At 51.2% G+C, this 21,152-nt stretch overlaps 2 protein-coding genes and 1 long non-coding RNA gene across 4 annotated transcripts in view; 2 read left to right on the forward strand and 1 right to left on the reverse strand.

The window, feature by feature from the left end:
- Nucleotides 1-125: 125 nt before the first annotated feature.
- Nucleotides 126-21,152, reverse strand: part of LOC146398065 (uncharacterized) — a 27,443-nt gene continuing 6,416 nt past the window's right edge. The window contains exon 3 of the long non-coding RNA XR_014820998.1: nucleotides 126-283. This is a non-coding gene — a long non-coding RNA (uncharacterized LOC146398065). The remainder of the gene's footprint in view (nucleotides 284-21,152) is intronic.
- LOC110256165 (uncharacterized) lies at nucleotides 11,753-19,192 on the forward strand. Its single transcript, XM_084983151.1, has 6 exons — nucleotides 11,753-11,876; nucleotides 13,467-13,522; nucleotides 15,178-15,299; nucleotides 16,984-17,117; nucleotides 17,637-17,694; nucleotides 18,035-19,192. The coding sequence occupies exons 1-6, from the start codon at nucleotides 11,753-11,755 to the stop codon at nucleotides 18,309-18,311; spliced, it is 771 nt and encodes a 256-aa protein (XP_084839277.1). The 3' UTR covers nucleotides 18,312-19,192.
- Nucleotides 20,808-21,152, forward strand: part of CYB561 (cytochrome b561) — an 11,150-nt gene continuing 10,805 nt past the window's right edge. For both annotated transcript variants that reach the window (XM_021066012.2, XM_013980833.3), the window contains exon 1: nucleotides 20,808-20,859. The gene's annotated coding sequence lies outside the window, so the exon portion shown is untranslated. The remainder of the gene's footprint in view (nucleotides 20,860-21,152) is intronic.

Raw genomic sequence — 21,152 nt, forward strand, 5'->3', positions numbered from 1 at the left:
GTTAGGGATCGTCACCGGCCCGGCTTCTTCACTAGGATTGGGGGGAAGAGGGTGTGGCCTGCACGGGTCGGGGAGAGTTTAGGCTCCTGCAGGGCCTAGGGCGATGCTCAGAGCCCTCAGCTCACCTGGGGACTGGATGCCAGCGATGTCAGCAAGAGGGAAAGAATGAGGGGGCGGGGCCGAGAGGCCCGGAAACGCGGGCACACTTGCTTTCTTCCACTGGGGACACAGGCTGCCATTAGCTCTGGCAGAAACCATCACACAGACTTGCCGCCTTTGAGAGCTACAAAGATGAGCACAGAGGTGAGCGCAACCCCTCCTTCCAGAGAGGAAGACTTTAAAACTTGCGTGGTTAAAGGTTGCGTGGTTTGCTCTAGTCATCTCAGGTCTCCACGCCCTGCATCAGTCTTTCCCTGTTTCATCCACCTGTCTCTCCAAGTGACAAGCACGGGGGAGGAAGGAGAATCGCAGCCTCTTGAGGTGCCTGTGGAGGCTGAGGGTCCTCCCCTAATTCCTTGGCACCATGGTGTCTGTCCCAGGAGGTGGGAGGACCTGCCCCCTAGCAGACACCGAACGAGGGTGTGGGCGGGAGATGGAGGATGCAGAGGCTGGGCAGAAGGAGCAGGAAAGGAGCCAGCAACAGCTGCTTAGGAGCCCTCAACCCCGTGGGTGGCTTGGGGCCCTTGGGAATCTGTCGGGCTCCTGGGGGTCTGCCTGTGGCATGGAGCCTGGAGCTCTGAGGGACTCCATGCCCCATAGGGTGTGTGTAGGAAGCTGTGTGGCCCGAATATCCCCGAGACTGAGATCACACTGAGTTGTCAGGTGACATGGTGCCTGGGAGATGTGTGCAGGATGACGGGGTGGGGGGAGGAGTTGGGGAGAAGAGGAGGGTGACTGCTCCAGCCCTGGGAGGAAGGGGAAGCAGGGCGCTGTCAGTGCTGTGGAGAGAGGAGGGAGAGGAGGAAGGGGAGGGAGGGGAGAGGAGGGCTGGGCCCATGGCTTTCCCTCTCACCTCAGGACACTTCAGGCCTGGCTAAGTGGCTGCTGGTGATCAGAGCAGCCCCACTGAGGGCAGGAGCCCTGCTGAGGGTGCTTCAGTTGGCCTGGCCCCACCTCCTCAAAGCCAGGCAGCTCTCGGGTTGTCCTAACGGCCTGTGCTTCCAGGCTTTGAGGGCGACGGGCCATGTGCACACAGTGAGCTGCTGTTTTCTGGGAGGGCGCAGTCTTTCCACTGGTGGAGGCTTAAGGGCCCCTTGGCTCCCCTTCAGGCCCCAAGGGAGGGGTCCTGGAGCAGAAGGATGGGTAGGGAGGGAAAAAAGCTGGAGGTGTAGCTTGTAACTAGGGAGCCCTTCTCTTCTATCAGGAAAGAAAGTGTGGAAAGCAGGCAGTGGCAGGTTTGAGCCGGGCCTATGGCCTTGATTCTGAAGAGTTCTTGAGTACACCCGTGTCTAGGCTGGAGGGCAGGTGCTCTGTTCTTCTGGCCCATTCTCATGTCTAACTGTGTGGTCTTGTGACAACGTCTATGGAACTTCTGGGTTAGGGACTGAGTTCGGCATGAAACAGTCTCTGCCTCATTGAAAAATCATAAAAGCAAAGGCTAAACGAGGTTGGAAGATGATCTAAAAAGTACATTTGGACAGCACTTCAGACCTTTCTAAATTCTTTTGTGTAAATGATCTAATTTGATATTTATAATAACCTTGAGAGGCAGTAAAGAGATATGGTCTTTTTTCAGTCAACTACCATCAAAACAAGGGAGGGGGTTCCGAATCCTGCAAGAGGATGTCATTATGATGCCACGGAGGCCTAACCACCCTGGGGGAAAGCAGTCTGCTTGGGCGGGCTCCCCATCTCCCCGTCTCTCTTTCCTCCCCTGGAAGGAAAGGTCACCAGTTACCATAACTTGAAAAATATCCCTTAGAATATATGCCCATCAATGGAAGAAAACTGAGAATCCAGAAATTAACCTCTACATTTATGTTCAACTGATTTTTTTTTTTTTTTTGGTCTTTTTAGGGTTACACCCACCACATATGGAAGTTCCCAGACTAGGGGTTGAATTGGAGCTGCAGCTGCTAGCCTATACCACAGCCACAGCAATGCCAGATACAAGTCACACCCGCAGCCTACAGCAACGCCAGAACCTTCAACCACTGAGTGAGGCCAGGAATTGAACCCACATCCTCACAGACATTATGTCAAATTCTTAACCAGCTAAGCCACAATGGGAACTCTGAAACAGGTATAAATCTTTGTGACCTTGGATTAAGCAATGGCTTCTTAGATATGATGCCAAAAGCACAAGTGACAAAAGAAAACTTAGATAAACTGGTCTAAAATGAGATAGATTAAAAACTTGTTCTTGGAGTTCCTGCCATGGTGCAGAGGAAACGAATCCGACTTGGAACCATGAGGTTGCAGGTTCGCTCCCTGGCCTCGCTCAGTGGGTTAAAGATCCAGCATTGCTGTGAGCTGTGGTGTAGGTCGCAGATGTGCCTTGGATCTGGCGTTGCTGTGGCTGTGGTGTAGGCCGGTGGCTACAGCTCCAACTAGACCCCTAGCTTGGGAACCTCCATATGCCAAAGGTGCAGCCCTAAAAAGACAAACAAACAAACAAACAAAAAAACTTGTTCTCGAAAAACAAAAAAAAACTTGTTCTTAAAAGGATACCGTCAAGAAAACGAAAAGACAACCTATGCAATGAGAGATAATGTTTGCAAAGAGTGTATATGACAAATAACTTATGTCCGGAACACATGAAAAACTCTTACGACTCAACATAAAAAGACAAATACTAATTAAAACTGGGCAGAGGGCTTGAACAGACTTTCTCCAAAGAGATACACAACTGACCAATAAGCACATTAGAAGATAATCAACTTCATTAGTCATCATGGAAATGCAAATCAAACCAGAGTGAGATACCACTTCACAACTACAAAGATGCCTAAAATAAAAGAGACAGACAATATCAAATGCTGTCAAGGATATGGAGAAACTGGAACCCTTGTACAGTGCTGGTGGGATTGTAAGATGGTTACAGCCCCTTTGGAAAACACATCAGCAGTTTCTTAAAAAAAATTTTTTTTTTTGGCTTTTCAGGCTGCACCCATGACAAATGGAAGTTCCCAGGCTAGGGGTCCAATGGGAGCTGCAGATACCAGCCTATGCCACAGCCACAGCCACAGCCACACCAGATCCAAGCTGCGTGTGTCCTACCCCGCAGCTCGCGGTAACACCAGATCCTGAACCCACTGAGGAAGGCCAGGGACTGAACCTGCATCCTCATGGATATTAGTCGGGTTTGCAACCTGATGAGCCACAAAGGGAACTCCCCTCAAAATGTTAAACAGAGGAGTTCCCTTTGTGGTTCAGTGGGTTACGAATCTGATTAGTATCCATGAGGATACAGATCCAATCCCTGGCCTCACGCAGTGTATTATTAGATCTGGCACTGCCACAAGCTGTGGCTCATATCTAGCATTGTCATGAGCTGTGGGGTAGGCCAGCATCGGCATCAGCAGTGGCAGCTCCAATTCAACCCCTAGCCTGGGAACTTCCATATGCCCAGGTGCAGCACCCCCACCAAAAAAAGTTAAAACAGAGATAACTTTGTGGCTCTGCAATTCCATCCTCAGGCATAAGAGCCCTAAACTGGAAACAATCTAAAAGACCATCAACTGATGAATAGATACCATGGAATATTATTCAGCCATAAACAATGAAGTATTGATTATAAACTATGACATGGATGAACCTTTAAAACCTGATGCTCAGTGAAAGGCCACATATTGTATAAATCCATTTACATGAAATTCTAGATTGGGCTAGTCCAGGAGTTCCCGTCGTGGCTCAGGGGAAACAAATCCGACTAGTATCCATGAGGACGGAGGTTCAATACCTGGCCTCGATCAGTGGACTAAGGATCCAGTGTAGCTGTGAGCTGTGGTGTAGGTTGCAGACGCAGCTCAGATCCCGCATTGCTATGGCTCTGGCGCAGCTACAGTTCCAATTCGACCCCTAGCCTGGGAACCTCCATATGCTGCGGGTGTGGCCCTAAAAAGACAAAGAAAAAAAAAAAAAAGAATAGGCAAATCCATAAAGATGGTAGATTACTGGTTGCCAGGGGTGCGGGGGCAGGGGGGGGTGGCTGAGAGTGACTGCCAATGGTGTGGAGTTTCTTTATGAAATGATGAAACTGTTCTGAAATTAGTAGTGATGGTTGCACAAGTCTGAATAAACTAAAAGCTGCTGAATTATACACTTTAAAAGGGGAAATTTTATAGCACATGAATTATATTTCAATACAGCTATTACTAAAAAAGTATGTCCAGGAGTTCCCATCGTGGCACAGTGGAAACAAATCCGACTAGGAACCATGAGGTTGTGGGTTCAAGCCCTGGCCTCGCTCAGTGCGTTAAGGATCTGGTGTTGCTATAGCTGTGGTGTAGGTTGCAGACGCAGCTCAGATCCCACATTGCTGTGGCTCTGGCGTAGGCTGGCAGCTACAGTTCCAACTGGACCCCTAGCCTGGGAACCTCCATGTGCTGCGGGTGCGGCCCTAAAAAGAAAAAAAAATGTCCAAGGAGTTCCCACTGTGGCTTAGAGGATTAAGAACTCAACACAGGAGTTCCCATCGTGGTGCAACGGAAACAAATCCAACTAGGATCCATGAGAGGGTGGGTTCAATCCCTGGCCTCGATCAGTGGGTTAAAGATCTGGCATTGACATGAGCTGTGGTGTAGGTTGCAGACGCAGCTCAGATCCTGTGTTGCTGTTGCCGTGGCTGTGGCGTGGTGCAACTCTGACTGGATCCCTAGCCTGGGAATCTCCATAAGCCAGGGGTGCGGCCCTAGGGAAAAAAAAAAAAAAAAAAAGCAATGAGATCCTGCTGTATAGCACGGGGAACTGTATCTAAACACTTTGTGATTGAATATAATGGAGGATAATATGAGAAAAAGAATATATGTATATATATATGTACAACTGGGTCACTTTACAGCAGAAATGGACAGAACATTGTAAATCAACTATATAAAAAAATTTAAAAACACACAAAAAATATAAAAATAAAAATTAAAAAATATGCCCAAATGCTAACTTCTATCCCTCTGTGTGCATCAAGGAATTTCACGATTACTGATTGGTTTTTAGAGGAGCTGTGATTCTCTCGCTGGATACTCACTGGCTCCTCTTTACCCATCTCCCACAGCCCAGCTCGAGTCCTGCCTCTAACATGAAAGCCCTAGCTCTTCAATCCGTGACACTCTTGCCTTTCTATATTTATTTGGTGCTCCCTGACTTGAGGAACAGCTGAGGGGCCAGTGTGGCTGGCGCAGAGGGAGCCAAAAACAGGGTGAGGGCGGTGGACAAGTGGTGCAAACAGGGACCTGGTTATCCAGAGATGAGAACCTAGTGGAATTGCTGGATATTGGAGACTGGCTATCATTTTTAAAAATGTCTCCTTGGAGTTCCCCCTGTGGCTGGGTGGAAACGAACCTGATTAGTATCCATGAGCACTCAGGTTGGATCCCTGGCCCCGCTTAGAGGGTTAAGGATCCGGGGCTGCCGTGAGCTGTGGCTTGGACCCCATGTTGCTGTGGCTGTGGCTGTGGCGTAGGCCCAAGGTTGATTCTATGCCTAGCTTGGGAACTTCCATATGCCGAGGGTGTGGCCCTAAAAAGAGAAAAAATGTCTTCTTACTGTGTTATGTAAAATATAAATATGTATGTATATATGATATCTAATGTATAATAAGTTATGAAGCATAACAGAGTGAGGACCCATGAATCCTCTACCCTTGTTTAGCTGAGCCCCGGTCGTTCCCTTCTTCATCTCCCATCCCCAATCCACAAGCACCCAGACCGACTCCCCAAGCGCTGTTTTTATCAGTCTCCTCTCCTGCCAAAAATCCTCTTCAGTATGTTGTATGTACCTCTGAACATTACACTGTTTAGTTGTGCTTGTTTTAGCTTTATAAAGATGGTGCCACTTAGGTATGTACCTAAGAGAAATGAAAACACATGTCTGTGCAAAGACTTGCATGCAAAGCAGCAAAGGAGCTGAGCAGCGGAAGCACCCCAAATGTCCATCAACTGGTGAAAGGGTCAACAAAGGGTGGTAGATCCATACAATAGAATGACGGTTGGCAATAAAAAGGAAGGAAGTTCTGACACGTTCCGTAACATGATGAACTCCAAAAACGTCAGGCTAAGTGAAAGAAGCCAGACACAAAAGGCTACATATGGTACGATTTCATTCATATGTAATGGCCGGAAAAGTCAAATCTAAAGGGACAGAATATAGATCAAGGGGTAGGAATGGAGACTGACTGAAAATGGGCATGAGGGTTATTTGGAAGGTAATGGAGATGCACTGAAATGAACAGTGTCATAGTTGCACAATTCTCAAAGTCATCTATTAATCATTGAATTGTACACTTAGGATGCGTGAATTATGCTACAACATAGCAATGTAAATTACACTTTGATCAAACTTTTTTTTTTTGTCTTTTTGCCATTTCTTGGGCCGCTCCCGCGGCATATGGAGGTTCCCAGGCTAGGGGTCTAATTGGAGCTGTAGCTGCCAGCCTACGCCAGAGCCACAGCAACGCGCGGGATCCAAGCCGTGTCTGTGACCTACACCACAGCTCCTGGCAACGCCGGATTGTTAACCCACTCAGCAAGGGCAGGAATCGAACCCGCAACCTCATGGTTCCTAGTCGGATTCGTTAACCGCTGCGCCACGATGGGAACTCCAAACTTTTTTTTTTTTTTTTTTTTTTTTTTTTTTAAGGCATCATAGGAGTTCTCTCAAGATGCAACCAGGTTAGGATCTGGCGTTGTCGCTGCAGTTGCTAGGGTCACTGCTGTGGCTGGGGTTTGATCCCTGGCCCAGGGAACTTCTGCATGCTGAGGGTGCAGCCAAAAAAGGAAAAAAAAAGGCATCATATTAGAGTCTTCTAAGGCTTATTTTTCTCTCACAATTATACTTCTGAGATTTTATTATTGTTGTTGCATAGTTATAATTCATTTATTTTCACAACTTTATCATAGTCCATAAAAATCCATCATGTGATTATGCCACAATTTTTTCTCCAATCTCTAATCCTGTCACTGGGCATGTGAGTTACTTCTGTTTTTCGTTACCACAAACAATTTGCCAGTAATATTCTTGCCCATCTCCTTGGTATTCATATATAGCTCTATATCTGTTGAATCTAATAATAAAATATCAGAACTTATATGTTGCATCTTTTTTCACTTCATTTTTTAGGAATTCTTTTTTTACTATATTTTAGAAAAATACCATTCCCCCAACAAATTAAAAATCAAAACAAAACCAAAACTGAAATACTGCTCTAGAGAGAAAAACTGCTGGGTCAAGGGCCGGCAGATGTCCAGAAGTAAGCAAAAGTTCAAGGGTGTCCAAATGTCAAACTGCTGTTTAAAACAGTTGTACCAATTTGTGCTCCTGCCAGCAGTGGACAGGAGTTTGCTTACTGCTCCACATCTTCATCAACACTTAGTATTATGCAATTTTTAAAGTTGTGCCAGTTTTGTGGGCATGAGATGTTTTCACTCCTTTGTTGCTAATGATGTTGAAAGCCTTTTCATATGTTTATAGGGCAATTGTGCTTCCTCGTCTGTGTTATTCCTATTTCTTTCCTTTGCCCCCCCCCTTTTCATTTTCTTATTGACTCATACAGTTCTTTATCTATTCTGGATATTAGTCCTGTGTTGCTGAAGTGTGTTGCAGAAATCACTCCTGATTTGTGACTCATTCGAATTTCCTTGCAGTTGTCTTTAGAGAAGAGCAGAGAAGGTCCTACTTACAGAGTAGTTGGATGTTCTCCGTTTTTCTTCAAGGCCCAGCTCCTCTTTGCTCCTTGCAGATCATGTTTTCCTGGTCAAAGCCTCTGCATGGTCCCTGCCGAACTGATAAGCACCAGAGCAGGGCATGGACAGTGTTTTGCCTCGGCAGCCTCCTGCCTCCAGCCTCGTCTCTGTCCCGCTTTACACTCTGCAGTTTATTCCTGAGCTTATGTTCTCAGTCCTGAGTCTTTCCTGGATGCCAAGACCTCCCTGCCTCTGAACCCATCGCTCCTCAAATTCCAGCTCTGGCACGACCTCCTCCCCTGCCCCGTCCCCTCTTCTTCTACTTTTTTTTTTTTTTCAAACAGTCCAGAGGTCTTTTAGTTGCTTATACCTATCAAGCCATGAATTCACAGGGAATGGGTTCAGCAGTGCAGACTCTTCACACACGGGGCTTCTCTGGATGGAGCAGGTGGCACTTCAGTTGCACCCAAGTAACTCTCTTTTTTTTTTATTTTTTTGAATTTTTTTTTATTTTCCCACTGTACAGCAAGGGGGTCAGGTTATCCTTACATGTATACATTGCAATTAGTTTTTCCCCCACCCTTTCTTCTGTTGCAACATGAGTATCTAGACATAGTTCTCAATGCTATTCAGCAGGATCTCCTTGTAAATCTATTCTAGGTTGTGTCTGATAAGCCCAAGCTCCCGATCCCTCCCACTCCCTCCCCCTCCCATCAGGCAACCACAAATCTCTTCTCCAAGTCCATGATTTTCTTTTCTGAGGAGATGTTCATTTGTGCTGGATATTAGATTCCAGTTATAAGTGATATCATATGGTATTTGCCTTTGTCTTTCTGGCTCATTTCACTCAGTATGAGATTCTCTAGTTCCATCCATGTTGCTGCAAATGGCATTATGTCATTCTTTTTTATGGCTGAGTAGTATTCCATTGTGTATATATACCACATCTTCCGAATCCAATCATCTGTCGATGGACATTTGGGTTGTTTCCATGTCCTGGCTATTGTGAATAGGGCTGCAATGAACATGCGGGTGCACGTGTCTCTTTTAAGTAGAGCTTTGTCCGGATAGATGCCCAAGAGTGGGATTGCAGGGTCATATGGAAGTTCTATGTATAGATTTCTAAGGTATCTCCAAACTGTTCTCCATAGTGGCTGTACCAGTTTACATTCCCACCAGCAGTGCAGGAGGGTTCCCTTTTCTCCACAGCCCCTCCAGCACCAAGTAACTCTCTTTTGCTTCCTTCTTTTCCTGATCACTTTCTTCACGTTTCAGGAAGCTGTCTCGGCTGGTGGAGTGCTTCCTATGCTCAGTACGTACCTTGATTCTCTTGGCAAGAACCTTGCCCTTATCTTGTTTGTTGACAATGCCAGCTGCGTGCCGGGTAGCCTCTTTCATTTTGCATGGGAACCTCGGTGGGTGTTCCCTTTAGAATGGTGCCCCTTCCCGAGCCGTCTACAACATCAGTTTTCTGGTGGGTTTGAGGGTCTGTGGCCAAAGGAACAGCTCCCCGCTTTCTAAAAGGCCTAGAGAACATGTGGCTGGCGCCTCTCCTGCCTTCCTTTGTGTTGGTCACTTTGGTGAATTACTGGAAGACGGTGGCTCTGGAGGAAAGGGACAACCTCCTCTTCTTAGAAGCGTTTCTTCCTCTGATCAGTGGGCCTCAAGCCTGGCTAAGCATCAGAGGACTGCCAGTACCCAGGTTTTTGACTCCTAAAGTGGGATGACCTCTACTGTGAATAAGTGTAATTTATTAAATAGATACGCTATTTTAAAACAGGGGATTCCTTAACAATGGGATGTTTGGGAGGGGAAGAAAGGTTAGGAAACACTGCTTGCTTGCCAGTGATGTCTACCGTATCCCTGACACCATCCTGCTTCCACGTGAACTTTTCCAGGGACAGGAAGCTCACCACCTCAGTGGGCTGCTCCAGCCGTTAGAAACTACTTTCTTGTTTTCTTCCTTCCTTCCTTCCTTCTTTTTGGCTGCACCCATGGCATGCGGAAGTTCCTGGGCCAGGGATCCAACCCGCACCACAGCAGTGACCCGGGCCTCTGCAGTGACAAAGCCAGATCCTTAACTCATTGTGCCACAAGGAGACTGCTTTCTTCTGCTGTGTCTCTGCCTTGTCTTTTATACTTACTGATCGTCACTCTGCCCTCCAGAGAAACACTCTGTCTTTTCTGTTTGGCACACCCCCGCCCCCCAACATCTATCCGCATCTCCTTTCTCCAAGAGAAATACATCACCTTCAGTGATTCCTGGGGAGAGATGGTTTCCAGGTCCCTCTGCCCCTGCTCAGCCTCTCGTGAAGGGACTGTAGTTTTCCCATATTCCTGGTAAACTGCATGTGTTTGAGGAAGGCCCCAGGGCTGGTCTAACCCCAGGCCTGCTGCAGAGGGGTCCTGATCCAGTTAATGTGAGCCTATTGGTGCAGCCCGAGGGTTGTGGCTGTTCTGGCAGCTTCATCGACCCAATGGCTCTCAGAGTGAACCTGAGAGTTGAAGAAAACCCTTAGATCTTTTTCATGTGAAAAATCACATTTGTTTATGTCCATCTGACTTCCCCCTTGTCTAAATACAGGATATCTGTAAAATTCAATCTTACTGCTTTTCACTCAGCAGTCATATCTTTTGAGACTTTTTTTTTTTAACTTTCACGTCTCCTTTTAGTTCTTCCCTGTGGTTTTGTGTCAAGCACAAATTTAGTAAGCAAGGTACTGCTTTTTTTTTGGCTTTTAAGGGCCAGGCCCTCGGCATGTGGCGGTTCCCAGGCTAGGAGTCTAATCAGAGCTGCAGCTGCCAGCCTACACCACAGCCACAGCAACACTGGATTCTTAACCCACTGAGTGAGGCCAGGGATCGAACCCGCATCCTCCTGGATCCTAGTAGGGTTCATTAACCGCTGAGCCACAAAGGGAACTCCTTTTTTTTTTTTTTAAATACTGAGGAGTGCCCCGTGGCAACTGAGCATCCTTAGACCCTTCTGTGTTGTGCTAGGCCTTGGACATCAGGCCCCGACCCCAGGAAGCAGGGGAAGGGGAAGCGCACTGCGTCACTCCAGGCCGGGCTGAGGCTGCTCCGCCACGGCTGTGGATAGTGACGCTCTATCTCTGTCTCGTGGGCCAGGAACATCTGAGTAATCTTTGACTCACATCTGTCCTGTGTCCTCTTGCCCAATCTTGCCTGGTCTTCATTAAAAATGTCTCTCTCCTTTTCTTTCATTTGCTGGTTCCTCAGCACATCTCTCCTGGGTCCACTGTGCAGGCACTGTGCTTGTGATGGAGATGGTCTCACCAACACAAACTCCCTGTATTTTTTAAAAATTTTTTTTATTTTGTCTTTTTAGGGCTGCACCCATGGCATATGGAGATTCCCAGGCGAGGGGTCTAATTGGAGCTGTAGCTGCCGGCCTATGCCAGGGCCACAGCAACACGGGATCCGAGCCGCATCTGCGACCTACACCACAGCTCATGGCAATGCTGGATCCTCAACCCACTGAGCAAGGCCAGGGAGCGAACCTGCAACCTCATGGTTCCTGGTCGTATTCGTTTCCACTGTGCCATGATGGGAACTCCTTTTTTTGGTCGCACCCAGGGCATATAGAAGTTCCTGGGCCAGGGACTGAATCCAAGCCAGGTCCTTAACCCAGAGCACCAGGCGGGGGATCAAACCCTCACCTTAGCAGCGACCCAAGCTGCTGCAGAGACAATGCTGGATTGTCTCCCCTGCACCACAGCAGAAACGCCTCCCTGGATGTTTAACAAGCAATTCCCAAAGAGGCCACTGCACCCTGGTTGGGAGTGTCACTCAGGCTGAGCCCTGAAAGGAGAGGTAGGACTTGATCAGGCCAATTGTTGGATCACATTTCAAGCAGATGAAACAGAAAGCAGTTTCCACTGGGCAGCACAAGGATGGGAGCGGAGGCTGAAGAGCCGCAGCTGCCGAGTCAAGTCAGGCAGGCGGACTTCCGCTTAAGGAAGGTCTCGAGTTGGGCAGTGCCAAGACCTCAGCTCTACTCCAGCGCCATCGGTGAAGGTAAGTGATCAGCAAACTCTGGAGGCCCAGGGATGGCAGAAGAAGACAAGGCTCAGGGCCCCCCAGAGACTGACGAAAGTGGTAGACTCAGGGTCTGCCAAGGGAGGCAGTGGCTGAAAGGATGGGGGTGGGGTGGGGTGGGGAGGAGAGAGGGGCAAAGGTGCCAAGGCATGCCCCCAGGCAGCAAACATTCTAGAAGCAGGTCTGAATGGTGGGAAGGCAAGGAGATGAGGATCTGGTTTAGGAGGTCTGGCAGGAGGTGGGGGACTAAGCAGCCTGCTCTTCTCATTCCCATCGCCCAGGGGGACCCCCAGTCCGCTCTCCCTCCTGCCACCACGAGACCCTTTGCCCTTTTCTCTGCCTGCCTCCTGCAGCTTGATCAGACATCCACCTGAGAACCTTCCAGGAGGTGTGGAGTCCCTTCCCACTCCTGGGCCCAGTGGAGTCCCAGCTTCGACCACTGTCAGGTGCATGAGGGAGTGACAGGTAAGAGCCGCCCCGAGAGAGTCCCAGGAGCGTTCAAAACACTGCCCAAGACCCGCAAAGGCAGGTCTGAGCCCGTGGCCTGCCACAAAGCCAGGCCTCACATCTTGCCCAGACTGTGCCGCCTTTCCCCTCCTTTGCTCTTGGGGCTGTGTGGGTGCCGCAGAATCACACCGGGCCGAGCATCTGAGTGCCATACGCATCATGATTTAGACTACCCAGCAACTCCGTGAGTTAGGAACTATTTCACTCCCATTTGACAGATGAAGAAACTAAGGCACAGAGGATAGTATACTGTCTAAGGTGGCACAAGAGGTAGAGCCCAAGGGCAAAGTCAGATAAGTGTGGTCCCTGCGAGCCACTCCCTGCCCACTCCTCTTCCACTTTCTGGAATGCTCACTGCCTTGGTCCACTCTCACCCATGTGCCATGTGCCATATTCTTCACAGTCAGGATGTTCTTATTTTTTTAATTTTTATTTTTTGCTTTTTAGGGCCACACCCATGGCACATGGAGGTTCCCAGGCTGGGGGTGAATTAAGAGCTGTAGCTGCCAGCCTACACCACAGCCACAGCAGCACGGAATCTGAGCCACATCTGTGACCTACACCACAGCTCACGGCAACGCTGGATCCTTAACCCACTGAACGAGGCCAGGGATCGAACCCGCATCCTCATCGTTCCTAGTCAGGTTCGTTAACCACTGGGCCACAATGGGAACTCCTCAGTTCCCAATCTTAAGCCCACCCCTATGGGTCTGCCCCGGTGAGGTTAGCTCTGTTCCCAGTCCCTGCGTGAACGCCAGTGGGATGACATCTTCCTCTGCCCAGCTCCTACTACCCCTTCTCCAGTCCCCCTGCCACGGTCCCCACCTGGGGACAGGCCCTCATCATTTCTGCCAGCCCCTCCCCCGTCTCTCTCCTTCCAGTCCATCCTTAAAGCTGTGAGACTGAATGTGGACCTGACCATTGTGTCTGTTCCCTGAGAGCCTCTCCCGGCTCCACATCATCTGGGGAATAAAATCCAAACTCTTGAGTGTCAAGTCCAAAGTCCCTCCTGGTGTGGCCCCCACCTCCCCCAGGTCCTTGGCTCTTGCTCTGCCTCCAAAGGCCCCTCTATCAGCACTCCCAGAGGCCATGCACTGGCTGGTCTGGCCCTTGATAAGGTATGCAGTGGTCAGCAATAAAAGGAACCAACCAAGAGTGAGATACATAAAATTGATCAGCATATATCAGGCCAGGTTGTCCCCTGTCCTTTCTTGGTCACAGTATCTTTTATTTTAAGTATTCTTGCTATATTTTTTATGGCTAAAATACATCTTTCATAAAATGGTGCTGAGAGAAAATGATGGATTTTAAAAATTTTTTCATGTCCTTACTTGGCAAACTACAAAACATCTGCCACTTCAGTCAGATTCCTTTTTTATTCTGACAGTTCAGAGACTGATGGAAGCTTGTCCCATGGGCCTGTCAAGTGGGCCCTGATCTCTGGGGTTCCGGGTCTTCCCTACCGTTCATTCCTTCTGCTGCCATGCTCCCCACCCCAAGGCTGGCTGTCACACACTGTCCCTCAAGACCTGATCTTTCTTCCCCAAAAGCACATCCACAGCACCTCATATTCACATTTCCAGAGCCTGCTCCAGGCCTAGCCACACGTGTACTTGGCAAGTTGCTGAGGGCCTGACTAGAGTGAGTGAGTTCCAGCCTTCTCTGCAGCAGGCTGGGTGTGATGTTGGTGGGAGGCTGGGGAATGTGCCCAGGCTTCCACTGGCCTCAGCTGCAGGCAGGGGTGAAGCCAACTCTCTCCTGCTCCAAGGGCCCAGCTGGGTGCTGAGGACTCTGCCCCAGTCCCAGTGTGGCCCAGTTTGAAGCTGCGAATCCTAACTGGCCCTAAAAGTGCTACCCACCACCTGTGTATATCTTACTTATTGTTCCCAAAAGGGCCAGGAAACACCCATTAGCCGCCCAGGCCCTGGGAGCCTCAGGTCAGACAGGAAGACAGAGGCGGAGGGAAAGGGGGGAGACACTTGGGAGCAGGGGAGGGACAAAACAGGGCCTGTTGTGGCAGCAGTGAGGGCAACCTGGGGGCCCACAGAGAAGGGGGAATTCAATGGTGGTGGGGACCTTGGGCTGGGGGTATGGCCAGCCTCCCACTGGGCATGGGAGAGGCATCTTCCTGCTGGCTCCACTCCGGCCTCCATCATGGGCCCGGGGCACGGGAAGCAAACTCATCTTCGGGGTCTGCGCCCACCTCCACATGCCCAGGGCCCGGTAGGCCCTCTGAATGCCCAGGGCTCCTGAAGGGTCTCCAGCCCCACCGCCAGCCCCAGCAGCACACGGTGGCCCTCTGCCTGTCCTCTCCATCCCTTTCCTGGGACCCTTCATTTAAACTCCCTGGAAGGCATCAAAGATGGGTCAGAGGAGGGGCTCTTAGGTGAGAAAATGACATTTTTTTTTTGGTCTTTTTTTTAGGGCCACACCCATGGCATATGGAAGTTTCCAGCCTAGGGGTTGAATTGGAGCTGTGGCTGCTGGCCTACACCACAGCCGTGGCAACGCCGGATCCCTGATCCACTGAGCGAGGCCAGGGATCAACCTGCATCCTCCTGGACACTAGTCAGGTTTGTTACCCTTGAGCCACAACAGGAACTCTGAGAAAATGACATTTTGTTTTAAGTTACCTTGGAGTAGTTTGCTTTGTTTTAGGAGGCAGCTCTTGAGAGGCCACCTCAGGTCACCCCCCCTTTGAGAATGGGGTGTGTGGGTTGACCAATGTGCATAAGAGGAATAAAGAATCTGAGCTGAGACCCTTTTGTTCTAGCAGCTCTCTGATGGTCAGCTGGCAAGAGAGGCACTGGGGTTTCTGGGAGAAACCTCCTTGCAGAGGAAGCTGGATGGGGCCTGGCTCAGTGGTGGGCCCACCCAGACCCAATCATCTTGCAGGTAGGGGTGGAGACAGCTGGTGCTGTTCACTGCATGTGACTGATGCTGACCTGGCCACCTGGGCATGTGGGGATGCTGGAGGTGGGGTGGGGTGGGGTGGGGAGGGCAGGAAACAGAGCACGGGGTCTCTAAAGAGCTTGGAAGTGAGGCTCACTGGCATGACGCTACCAGTCTGGACTGCATGGCCAAGGGAAGCCGGGACTGAGCCCTTGGAGGGGTCTGTGTTTATCAGAAGTGAGGGGAGAGAAGCCCCTCAAGATGGATGAGAGCACTCGAAGTCACATCTCTTTTTTCTTGACACTGCCTTCCAGCTGTTCAGGGCTATGTGCATAATGGGATGTTGGGAAGAACAATGTATTAGAGCCTCTAAGCAGTATCCTTGCCTTCCAACAGCCTTAGTCCTTGTAACCCAGGAGATGGACCGTAGGAAACATTTCTGGGCCCTGGAGCTTTGGGGTGAGCTACCCAGAAGCCCAGCTGGACGACTGAGCTACCCGGTACCATAGGAGGAGGGCCCAGCTCTGGCTCCTTAGATCCTTCAAGAGCAGGAGGCATGGGAGTTTCTGTCGTGGTGCAGTGGAAACGAACCCGACTAGTATCCATGAGGATGCAGGTTCGATTCCTGACCTTGCTCAGTTGGTCAGAGATCCGGCATTGGGGTGAGCTGTGGTGTAGGTCACAGATGCGGCTTGGATCCAGAGTTGCTGTGGCTGTGGCTGTGGCTGGCAGCTGTAGCTCAGATTCGACCCCTAGCCTGGGAAATTCCATGTGCCATGGGGTGCAGCCATAAAAAGCAAAAAAAAAAAAAAAAAAAAAAAGAGCAGGAGGCATGACTGCCCTACAATGGGCCATGAAGCAAGAAACTAGGGGATTAACTGAAATTTGGGGGACCAGCTGAGAGGAGTGATTCTCCCTGGCCCCCCTCTTAGGGTCTCCCACTGGCTGGGAGGGATCAGAGGAGTGCAGCTTCTTGGGTGGAGGAAGTTCTGAGCTAAGGTCAGGGTACCTTCTAATCTAATCCACTCTCAGATCAGGACCAGCTGGAATGACAGGAGCACTCAGGCAGGAGGCGATGGCCAAGGTCAGAGGAGCATAAGGGATGAGGGGAGCCATGAGGCAGAGCAGGGCTAAGCTCTGACTTAGACCAGTGCGCTGCTGACATGCTATGACCTTGGAAGAGTCACCAGCCTTGGTGCACGCATCAGAGACGGCGACTTCCATCCACCCTCTTCTTCCACCCCCTCCTTTCTGCTCCTCTGGCTCAGCAGTGTCCTCCCCTGGAAGAGGGCTGTCATAAAACTACAGCTGGGAAACACTGCCTGTGCCTTCGCCCACCTCACACTCGGGGCTCCTGCAGGCCGTGGCTTGGTCACCTTGCACTTTCAGCTCAGAGCAGCCTCCGCATCCTCACCCCACTCCTGGCATGATGAGCGCGGCTGAGAACGAGGGCGGGGGCAGGGGTGTGTGTGCGCAGCCAGAGCTGGAACAGCGCTAGGAGTCAAGATAAGAACTCAGCTGTCACAGGCTTTGAACAAAGTTCAGGAGTCCTGGCCCTAGGGTTTAAGGCCTGTTTGCGGAGATGATTAGATGGCTGTCATTATCAGCAGCTCATGTTCTCCCTCGCTGACACCACCTCATGCTTTGGCCACTCCTCACCTGGGTCTCACACCTTTGCTCTCCACAGTGCCCCCAGCACTCGCACAGCAGGTCTTCAGTATTTGCTGACTGACTCAATGACTGACAGATTCCAGGAGCAAAGTGGGAAGGTGGGATGGAGGATGCGACTGGGACACAAACCTCCTCATGGTTTCCTTCCAGGTGAGGGTCCTGCTGGGGCTGCGCTCCCTGCTCCCTGCTCGGGCCAGGCCACCACCACTGGGCAAACGTGGGCTGGGACTGATGTCCAGATTCTCCCGTGGGTGAGAGCCGCAACAACATCTACGTGCCCGCAGACACTTCTAGATGCCCCAGGCACCTCTGGTGGGGTCCCTGCTCCACACCTCACGGTGTCAAGCTCTACCCTCCCTATTGACCCCATTACTGCCTATCTGCACACGCGGCAGGCCTCTCCTGCATTGGGGGAAGAGACGTGTGGGAGGCAGGAGCGAATGGAGGCTGTGCACATTCCTGGCCTGCGGCCTTTGCCCTTCGGCCTCTTCCGTGGGCTGGAATCGCCTTCCCCGATGTTCCCGTGCTGGCGCCCTCACTGCTCCTCAGAGGCCCTCCCTCCCCTGCTCAGCTTTCTTCAGCTCACCTGTTATCACACAACTGGTTTCTCCGAGTGTGTGTGTGATCTGTCTACCTTTCCGTGATCTGTTTCCTCCACATCACACATAGGTAACACCAAAGCAATGGATTACTGTCTCCCTAGCACCTGCGACAACGTCTGCCACAGGTCAGTGCCCCATAAACCTTTGCAGAAAGAAAGGGGGGGGGGAGCAGACTTCTTCCTGGTTCCCCCGCCCCCACCCAGCCTGCCGCCCGGGGCTGCACAGAGGCGCCCCAAGGGGCTAGGAAAGCCCTCGGCCTGGCCTTTGGGGGGCCAGTGCTGTCTGCCATCTCCTGCACCGGGCTGGCAGCCTCCACTGCCAATGCCTCCCACGGCCAGTGTGAACCAGCGGCAGAAGTGAAAGTTGGCTTGACCGTCCCGCTCTCATCGCTTCTCCATTCCTCTTGCAGTGTTCTCTTGGCTCGTGGACAGCGTACTCTTGTTTATCTAAATCTTGTTTTCCCAGACACAACCAACGTTGGGGTCAACCCAGGACTCACAGCCTGAGACGTCCGGCAGCCCAATTCTCTTGCATTCTGGAGGTCCCAGGTGACTCACTGTCGTCACTGAAAGCCTTGTGGTCAGTCCCCGCCTCGCTGCTACTCGCCACTGTCGCCGCTGCGCTGCTGGATGCGCTGGCGGCTCCTGCTCCAGCTACTGATTTTCTGGCCACCTCCGCTGCCCGTGAGGCTAGAATACAGCATTGTCCCCTGACCCGAGTGATTATTAGAATTCCATTTTAAGCTCATCAAAGTAGGCATGCACTTTCAGATTCAGACACGTTTTCTTTTCAAGGAAGGTGGAGCAAGTTCCCCAGGGAGAGGCCTGAGGATGCCGCCCCCTGCTGAAGGCCGAGCTCGCCCTCGCTGTACAGCTGGGCCAGATGTGTCCTTTGACTACCTGCCACTCCAGCGCCGGGCCCACCTCCCAGAGCCGGCGCAGGCTTTGGTTCAGGAGTGTCGGCTCCTGTTCCGGCAGTACTGCTTGGGCCTCCTCCTCTGCTTTCCAGCCAACACTCCGGTCTCTGCTGTCCCTCTGCCACATGAATCCCTGCTGGCCCTCTGCCACATGAATCCCTGCTGGCCCTTCAGCTTTATGCCATGCCCCCAAAGCCTGCCCTGACCCTCACATCAGGTTAATCGCCCTTTCTATGCACTGGTAGGGTCTGAAGAGTACAGGGCTGTGCCTGTCCTGTTCATTGTCACATCCCCAATGTCACCTTGTGCTGAGCACATTGAAGTGACTGGATAAAAACTGTTTTAAAGAGTGAACAAATTGTGTGTGTTGGCATCTTACAGGCCTTAGGGATGGGGAGCCCCATATCCAATGCCTCTGGTATTCCCTGCAGCTCAAGGTTAAGGCCTCTGCCTAAAGCACCTGTGGAACAGGAGCTAAGTGGGTGTTTCAGCCTGCTGAGGGTAGGGAAGCTCTGCTAGGAGGGGCCAGAACTGCTCGAAGGCCCTCCTGTCCTCCCCACACAAGAACAAGGGTAGGACTGACAGAGAAAATACAGGACACCCAGTCACATGTGCATTTTGGATAAACATTGAATATATTTTAAGTATATTGTTTGTCATATGTGGGACATACTTATGCCCCAAAAAATTAAATTCAAATTTAATCAGGCATCTTGGGGTTTCTTCCTTCTTTCTAGGTCTTGGAACCCTATCAAGGCAGACGTGATCCACCAGGTGCTAGAGGATCTGGGGTCCTTTTCCAAGGGACATTCTGCACATTGTCTGGGTTCCTCTTGCTCTTTATAAACACTTTTGGCCAAAGAACAGGGCGAGCTCAAAGCTGGTTTCCCAGGGCCGTCACTAGCACACTTAATCCAAGGTATTGCCCTACATCTCGACCCCTGACCCCAGCTACTGGACGTGATAGTCCACGCAGGCCTTTCTGAAGAGGGGCTGTTTGTGTTGAGATTTGAAGGAATGAGTCAAGTGATGATGGAGAGAACATTCCAGAGGAGGACGGGAGTGAACTTGGTGAGTCTGAGGAACAGAAAGGCTAGTGCCGTGAGTGTGGAAAAAGAAGGTTTGCATGGAAAAGCTTGAGCCACAACTCTGGTCCCCAAGAAGGGGTCTAAAAGGCTGTACTCCTGGTCGATCACCGCCTCCAGCTGTAACGTGATGCTTTTCTGGTCTCCAAGGCAGCAGGGATGGGGAAGGAAGAGAATGGGTGTCTGCCATCGTGGCTGGGGGGTTCTGGCAGCAGGGGGCCAGGCCATGGGGCCCTGGTGCTTGACTGCAGTTTGGTGGGTTCACTACTCTTAAAAATGGCAGGATGGAGCCATGAGTCCTTAGAGCTAAGTCCCATGTGAACAGTCCCTGTGGAGGCACCCTAGCTTAGACAGCCACCTCCATCCCCTTCTGAGAGCCCTGCTAAGGGGAAAGTGCTGCAGCCCAGGGCTGAAGGGACATGGGGTGGGTGGGGAGGACCCAAAGGGCTCCAAGCCACCTCAGCAGGTGGCTTTGGAAGGGGCTAAAAGCCCTGCATCAGGAAGCTCAAATCAAGTCCCCAGCAAGCTCTGCACTTCTCTGCAGCCCTGCCCACCCCAGTCCTCCTCCTCCAAACCGAAATATGCAGGCCAAACAATGGGAAATGGCTCCGCTCCAAAGATTCAACTCACAAGGCACGTGTTGCCTCCTGTTTGCCTGCTGGTATGTGAAGGAAGCTGTTTCTTAATTTAAAATGTCCTTTAACTCCCTCCAGCTGGAAAGCTACCCCAACAAAACTTATGTTTGTGGAGGATTTAAGCTCTGTCACTCTGAGGGGGTGGGCCCAGCTGGGTTTGCCCCATCTGGAGCTGTGCCCAGGCTAGTGGGCACCCTGGTGTCTTGCCATGCCCTTAAGAGTCTGTTCTCTCTGTAAGGGGGTATTGGTTCCCCAAGGCCCACCCTGGCCAGGGCTTTCTGGGAGCCATCAGCCAGGCTCATGGGAAGCACGCAGCCCTAGGGGAGGGGGAGGAGCGTGGGGGTGGAGGAGGGGTGTCCTTTTGCTGAGGCTCATTTATGTTTGGGGGGGGGAGAGAAAGCCCCCTTTCCTTACTTCTGCCAGGCCCTTGGTGAGTCTTGCCAGGCATCCGACAGGAAAGAACCTTTTGTTCTGAGCTTGTACGAGGTCTGAGCTGGACTTGTTATCTACCCACAGCATTTCCTGGATAGGAGGCTTGGACTGGGCTGCTGTAGGGGCTGGCCCCCAGCCTGGCCTTGGCCCCTTCCTCTCTTAGTGGGTGGGGCTGGGGAGGCTACCGATGGATGGCAAGGTCTAGGCCTTCAGGAAAGGATGGTGAGAACTGGTATTTATCCTTAGGCTGTGGGGGATAGGGTGGGAGGGGGAGCAGTGAGTCAGGAAAAGGTCCCAGGCTTGGGAAAAGCGGGCAAAACGTCACCTAATGTGTGCGTGGGGGCGCTGCGGAACTGGGGAAGGGCTGAGTCGGGCCTCCCTGCACAATGACACCTCTTCCCTCCTGGCTGCGAGGCTAAGGGCTCCTCCGGGGCTGCAGGACCCGCAAGAGCGCGGGCCAAGGCCCAGGCCGCGCCTGACACCTAGCGGCCACCTGAGCGCGGGGCGGAGTGGGG

Source organism: Sus scrofa, chromosome 12 (assembly GCF_054392235.1).
Source record: "Sus scrofa isolate SSC_HxYL_T2T_F1_AM1 chromosome 12, Sscrofa_HxYL_maternal_Yorkshire_Landrace_v2.0, whole genome shotgun sequence".
NCBI classification, from domain to species: domain Eukaryota; kingdom Metazoa; phylum Chordata; class Mammalia; order Artiodactyla; family Suidae; genus Sus; species Sus scrofa.

Coding starts and splice junctions, on each gene's coding strand:
- LOC110256165 (XM_084983151.1), top strand. CDS start 11,753: ATGGGAGCGGAGGCTGAAGAGCCGCAGCTGCCGAGTCAAGTCAGGCAG. Junction 11,877..13,466: donor CTCCAGCGCCATCGGTGAAG/GTAAGTGATCAG, acceptor CTGCCTCCAAAG/GCCCCTCTATCAGCACTCCC. Junction 17,118..17,636: donor TCCTCATGGTTTCCTTCCAG/GTGAGGGTCCTG, acceptor CATCACACATAG/GTAACACCAAAGCAATGGAT.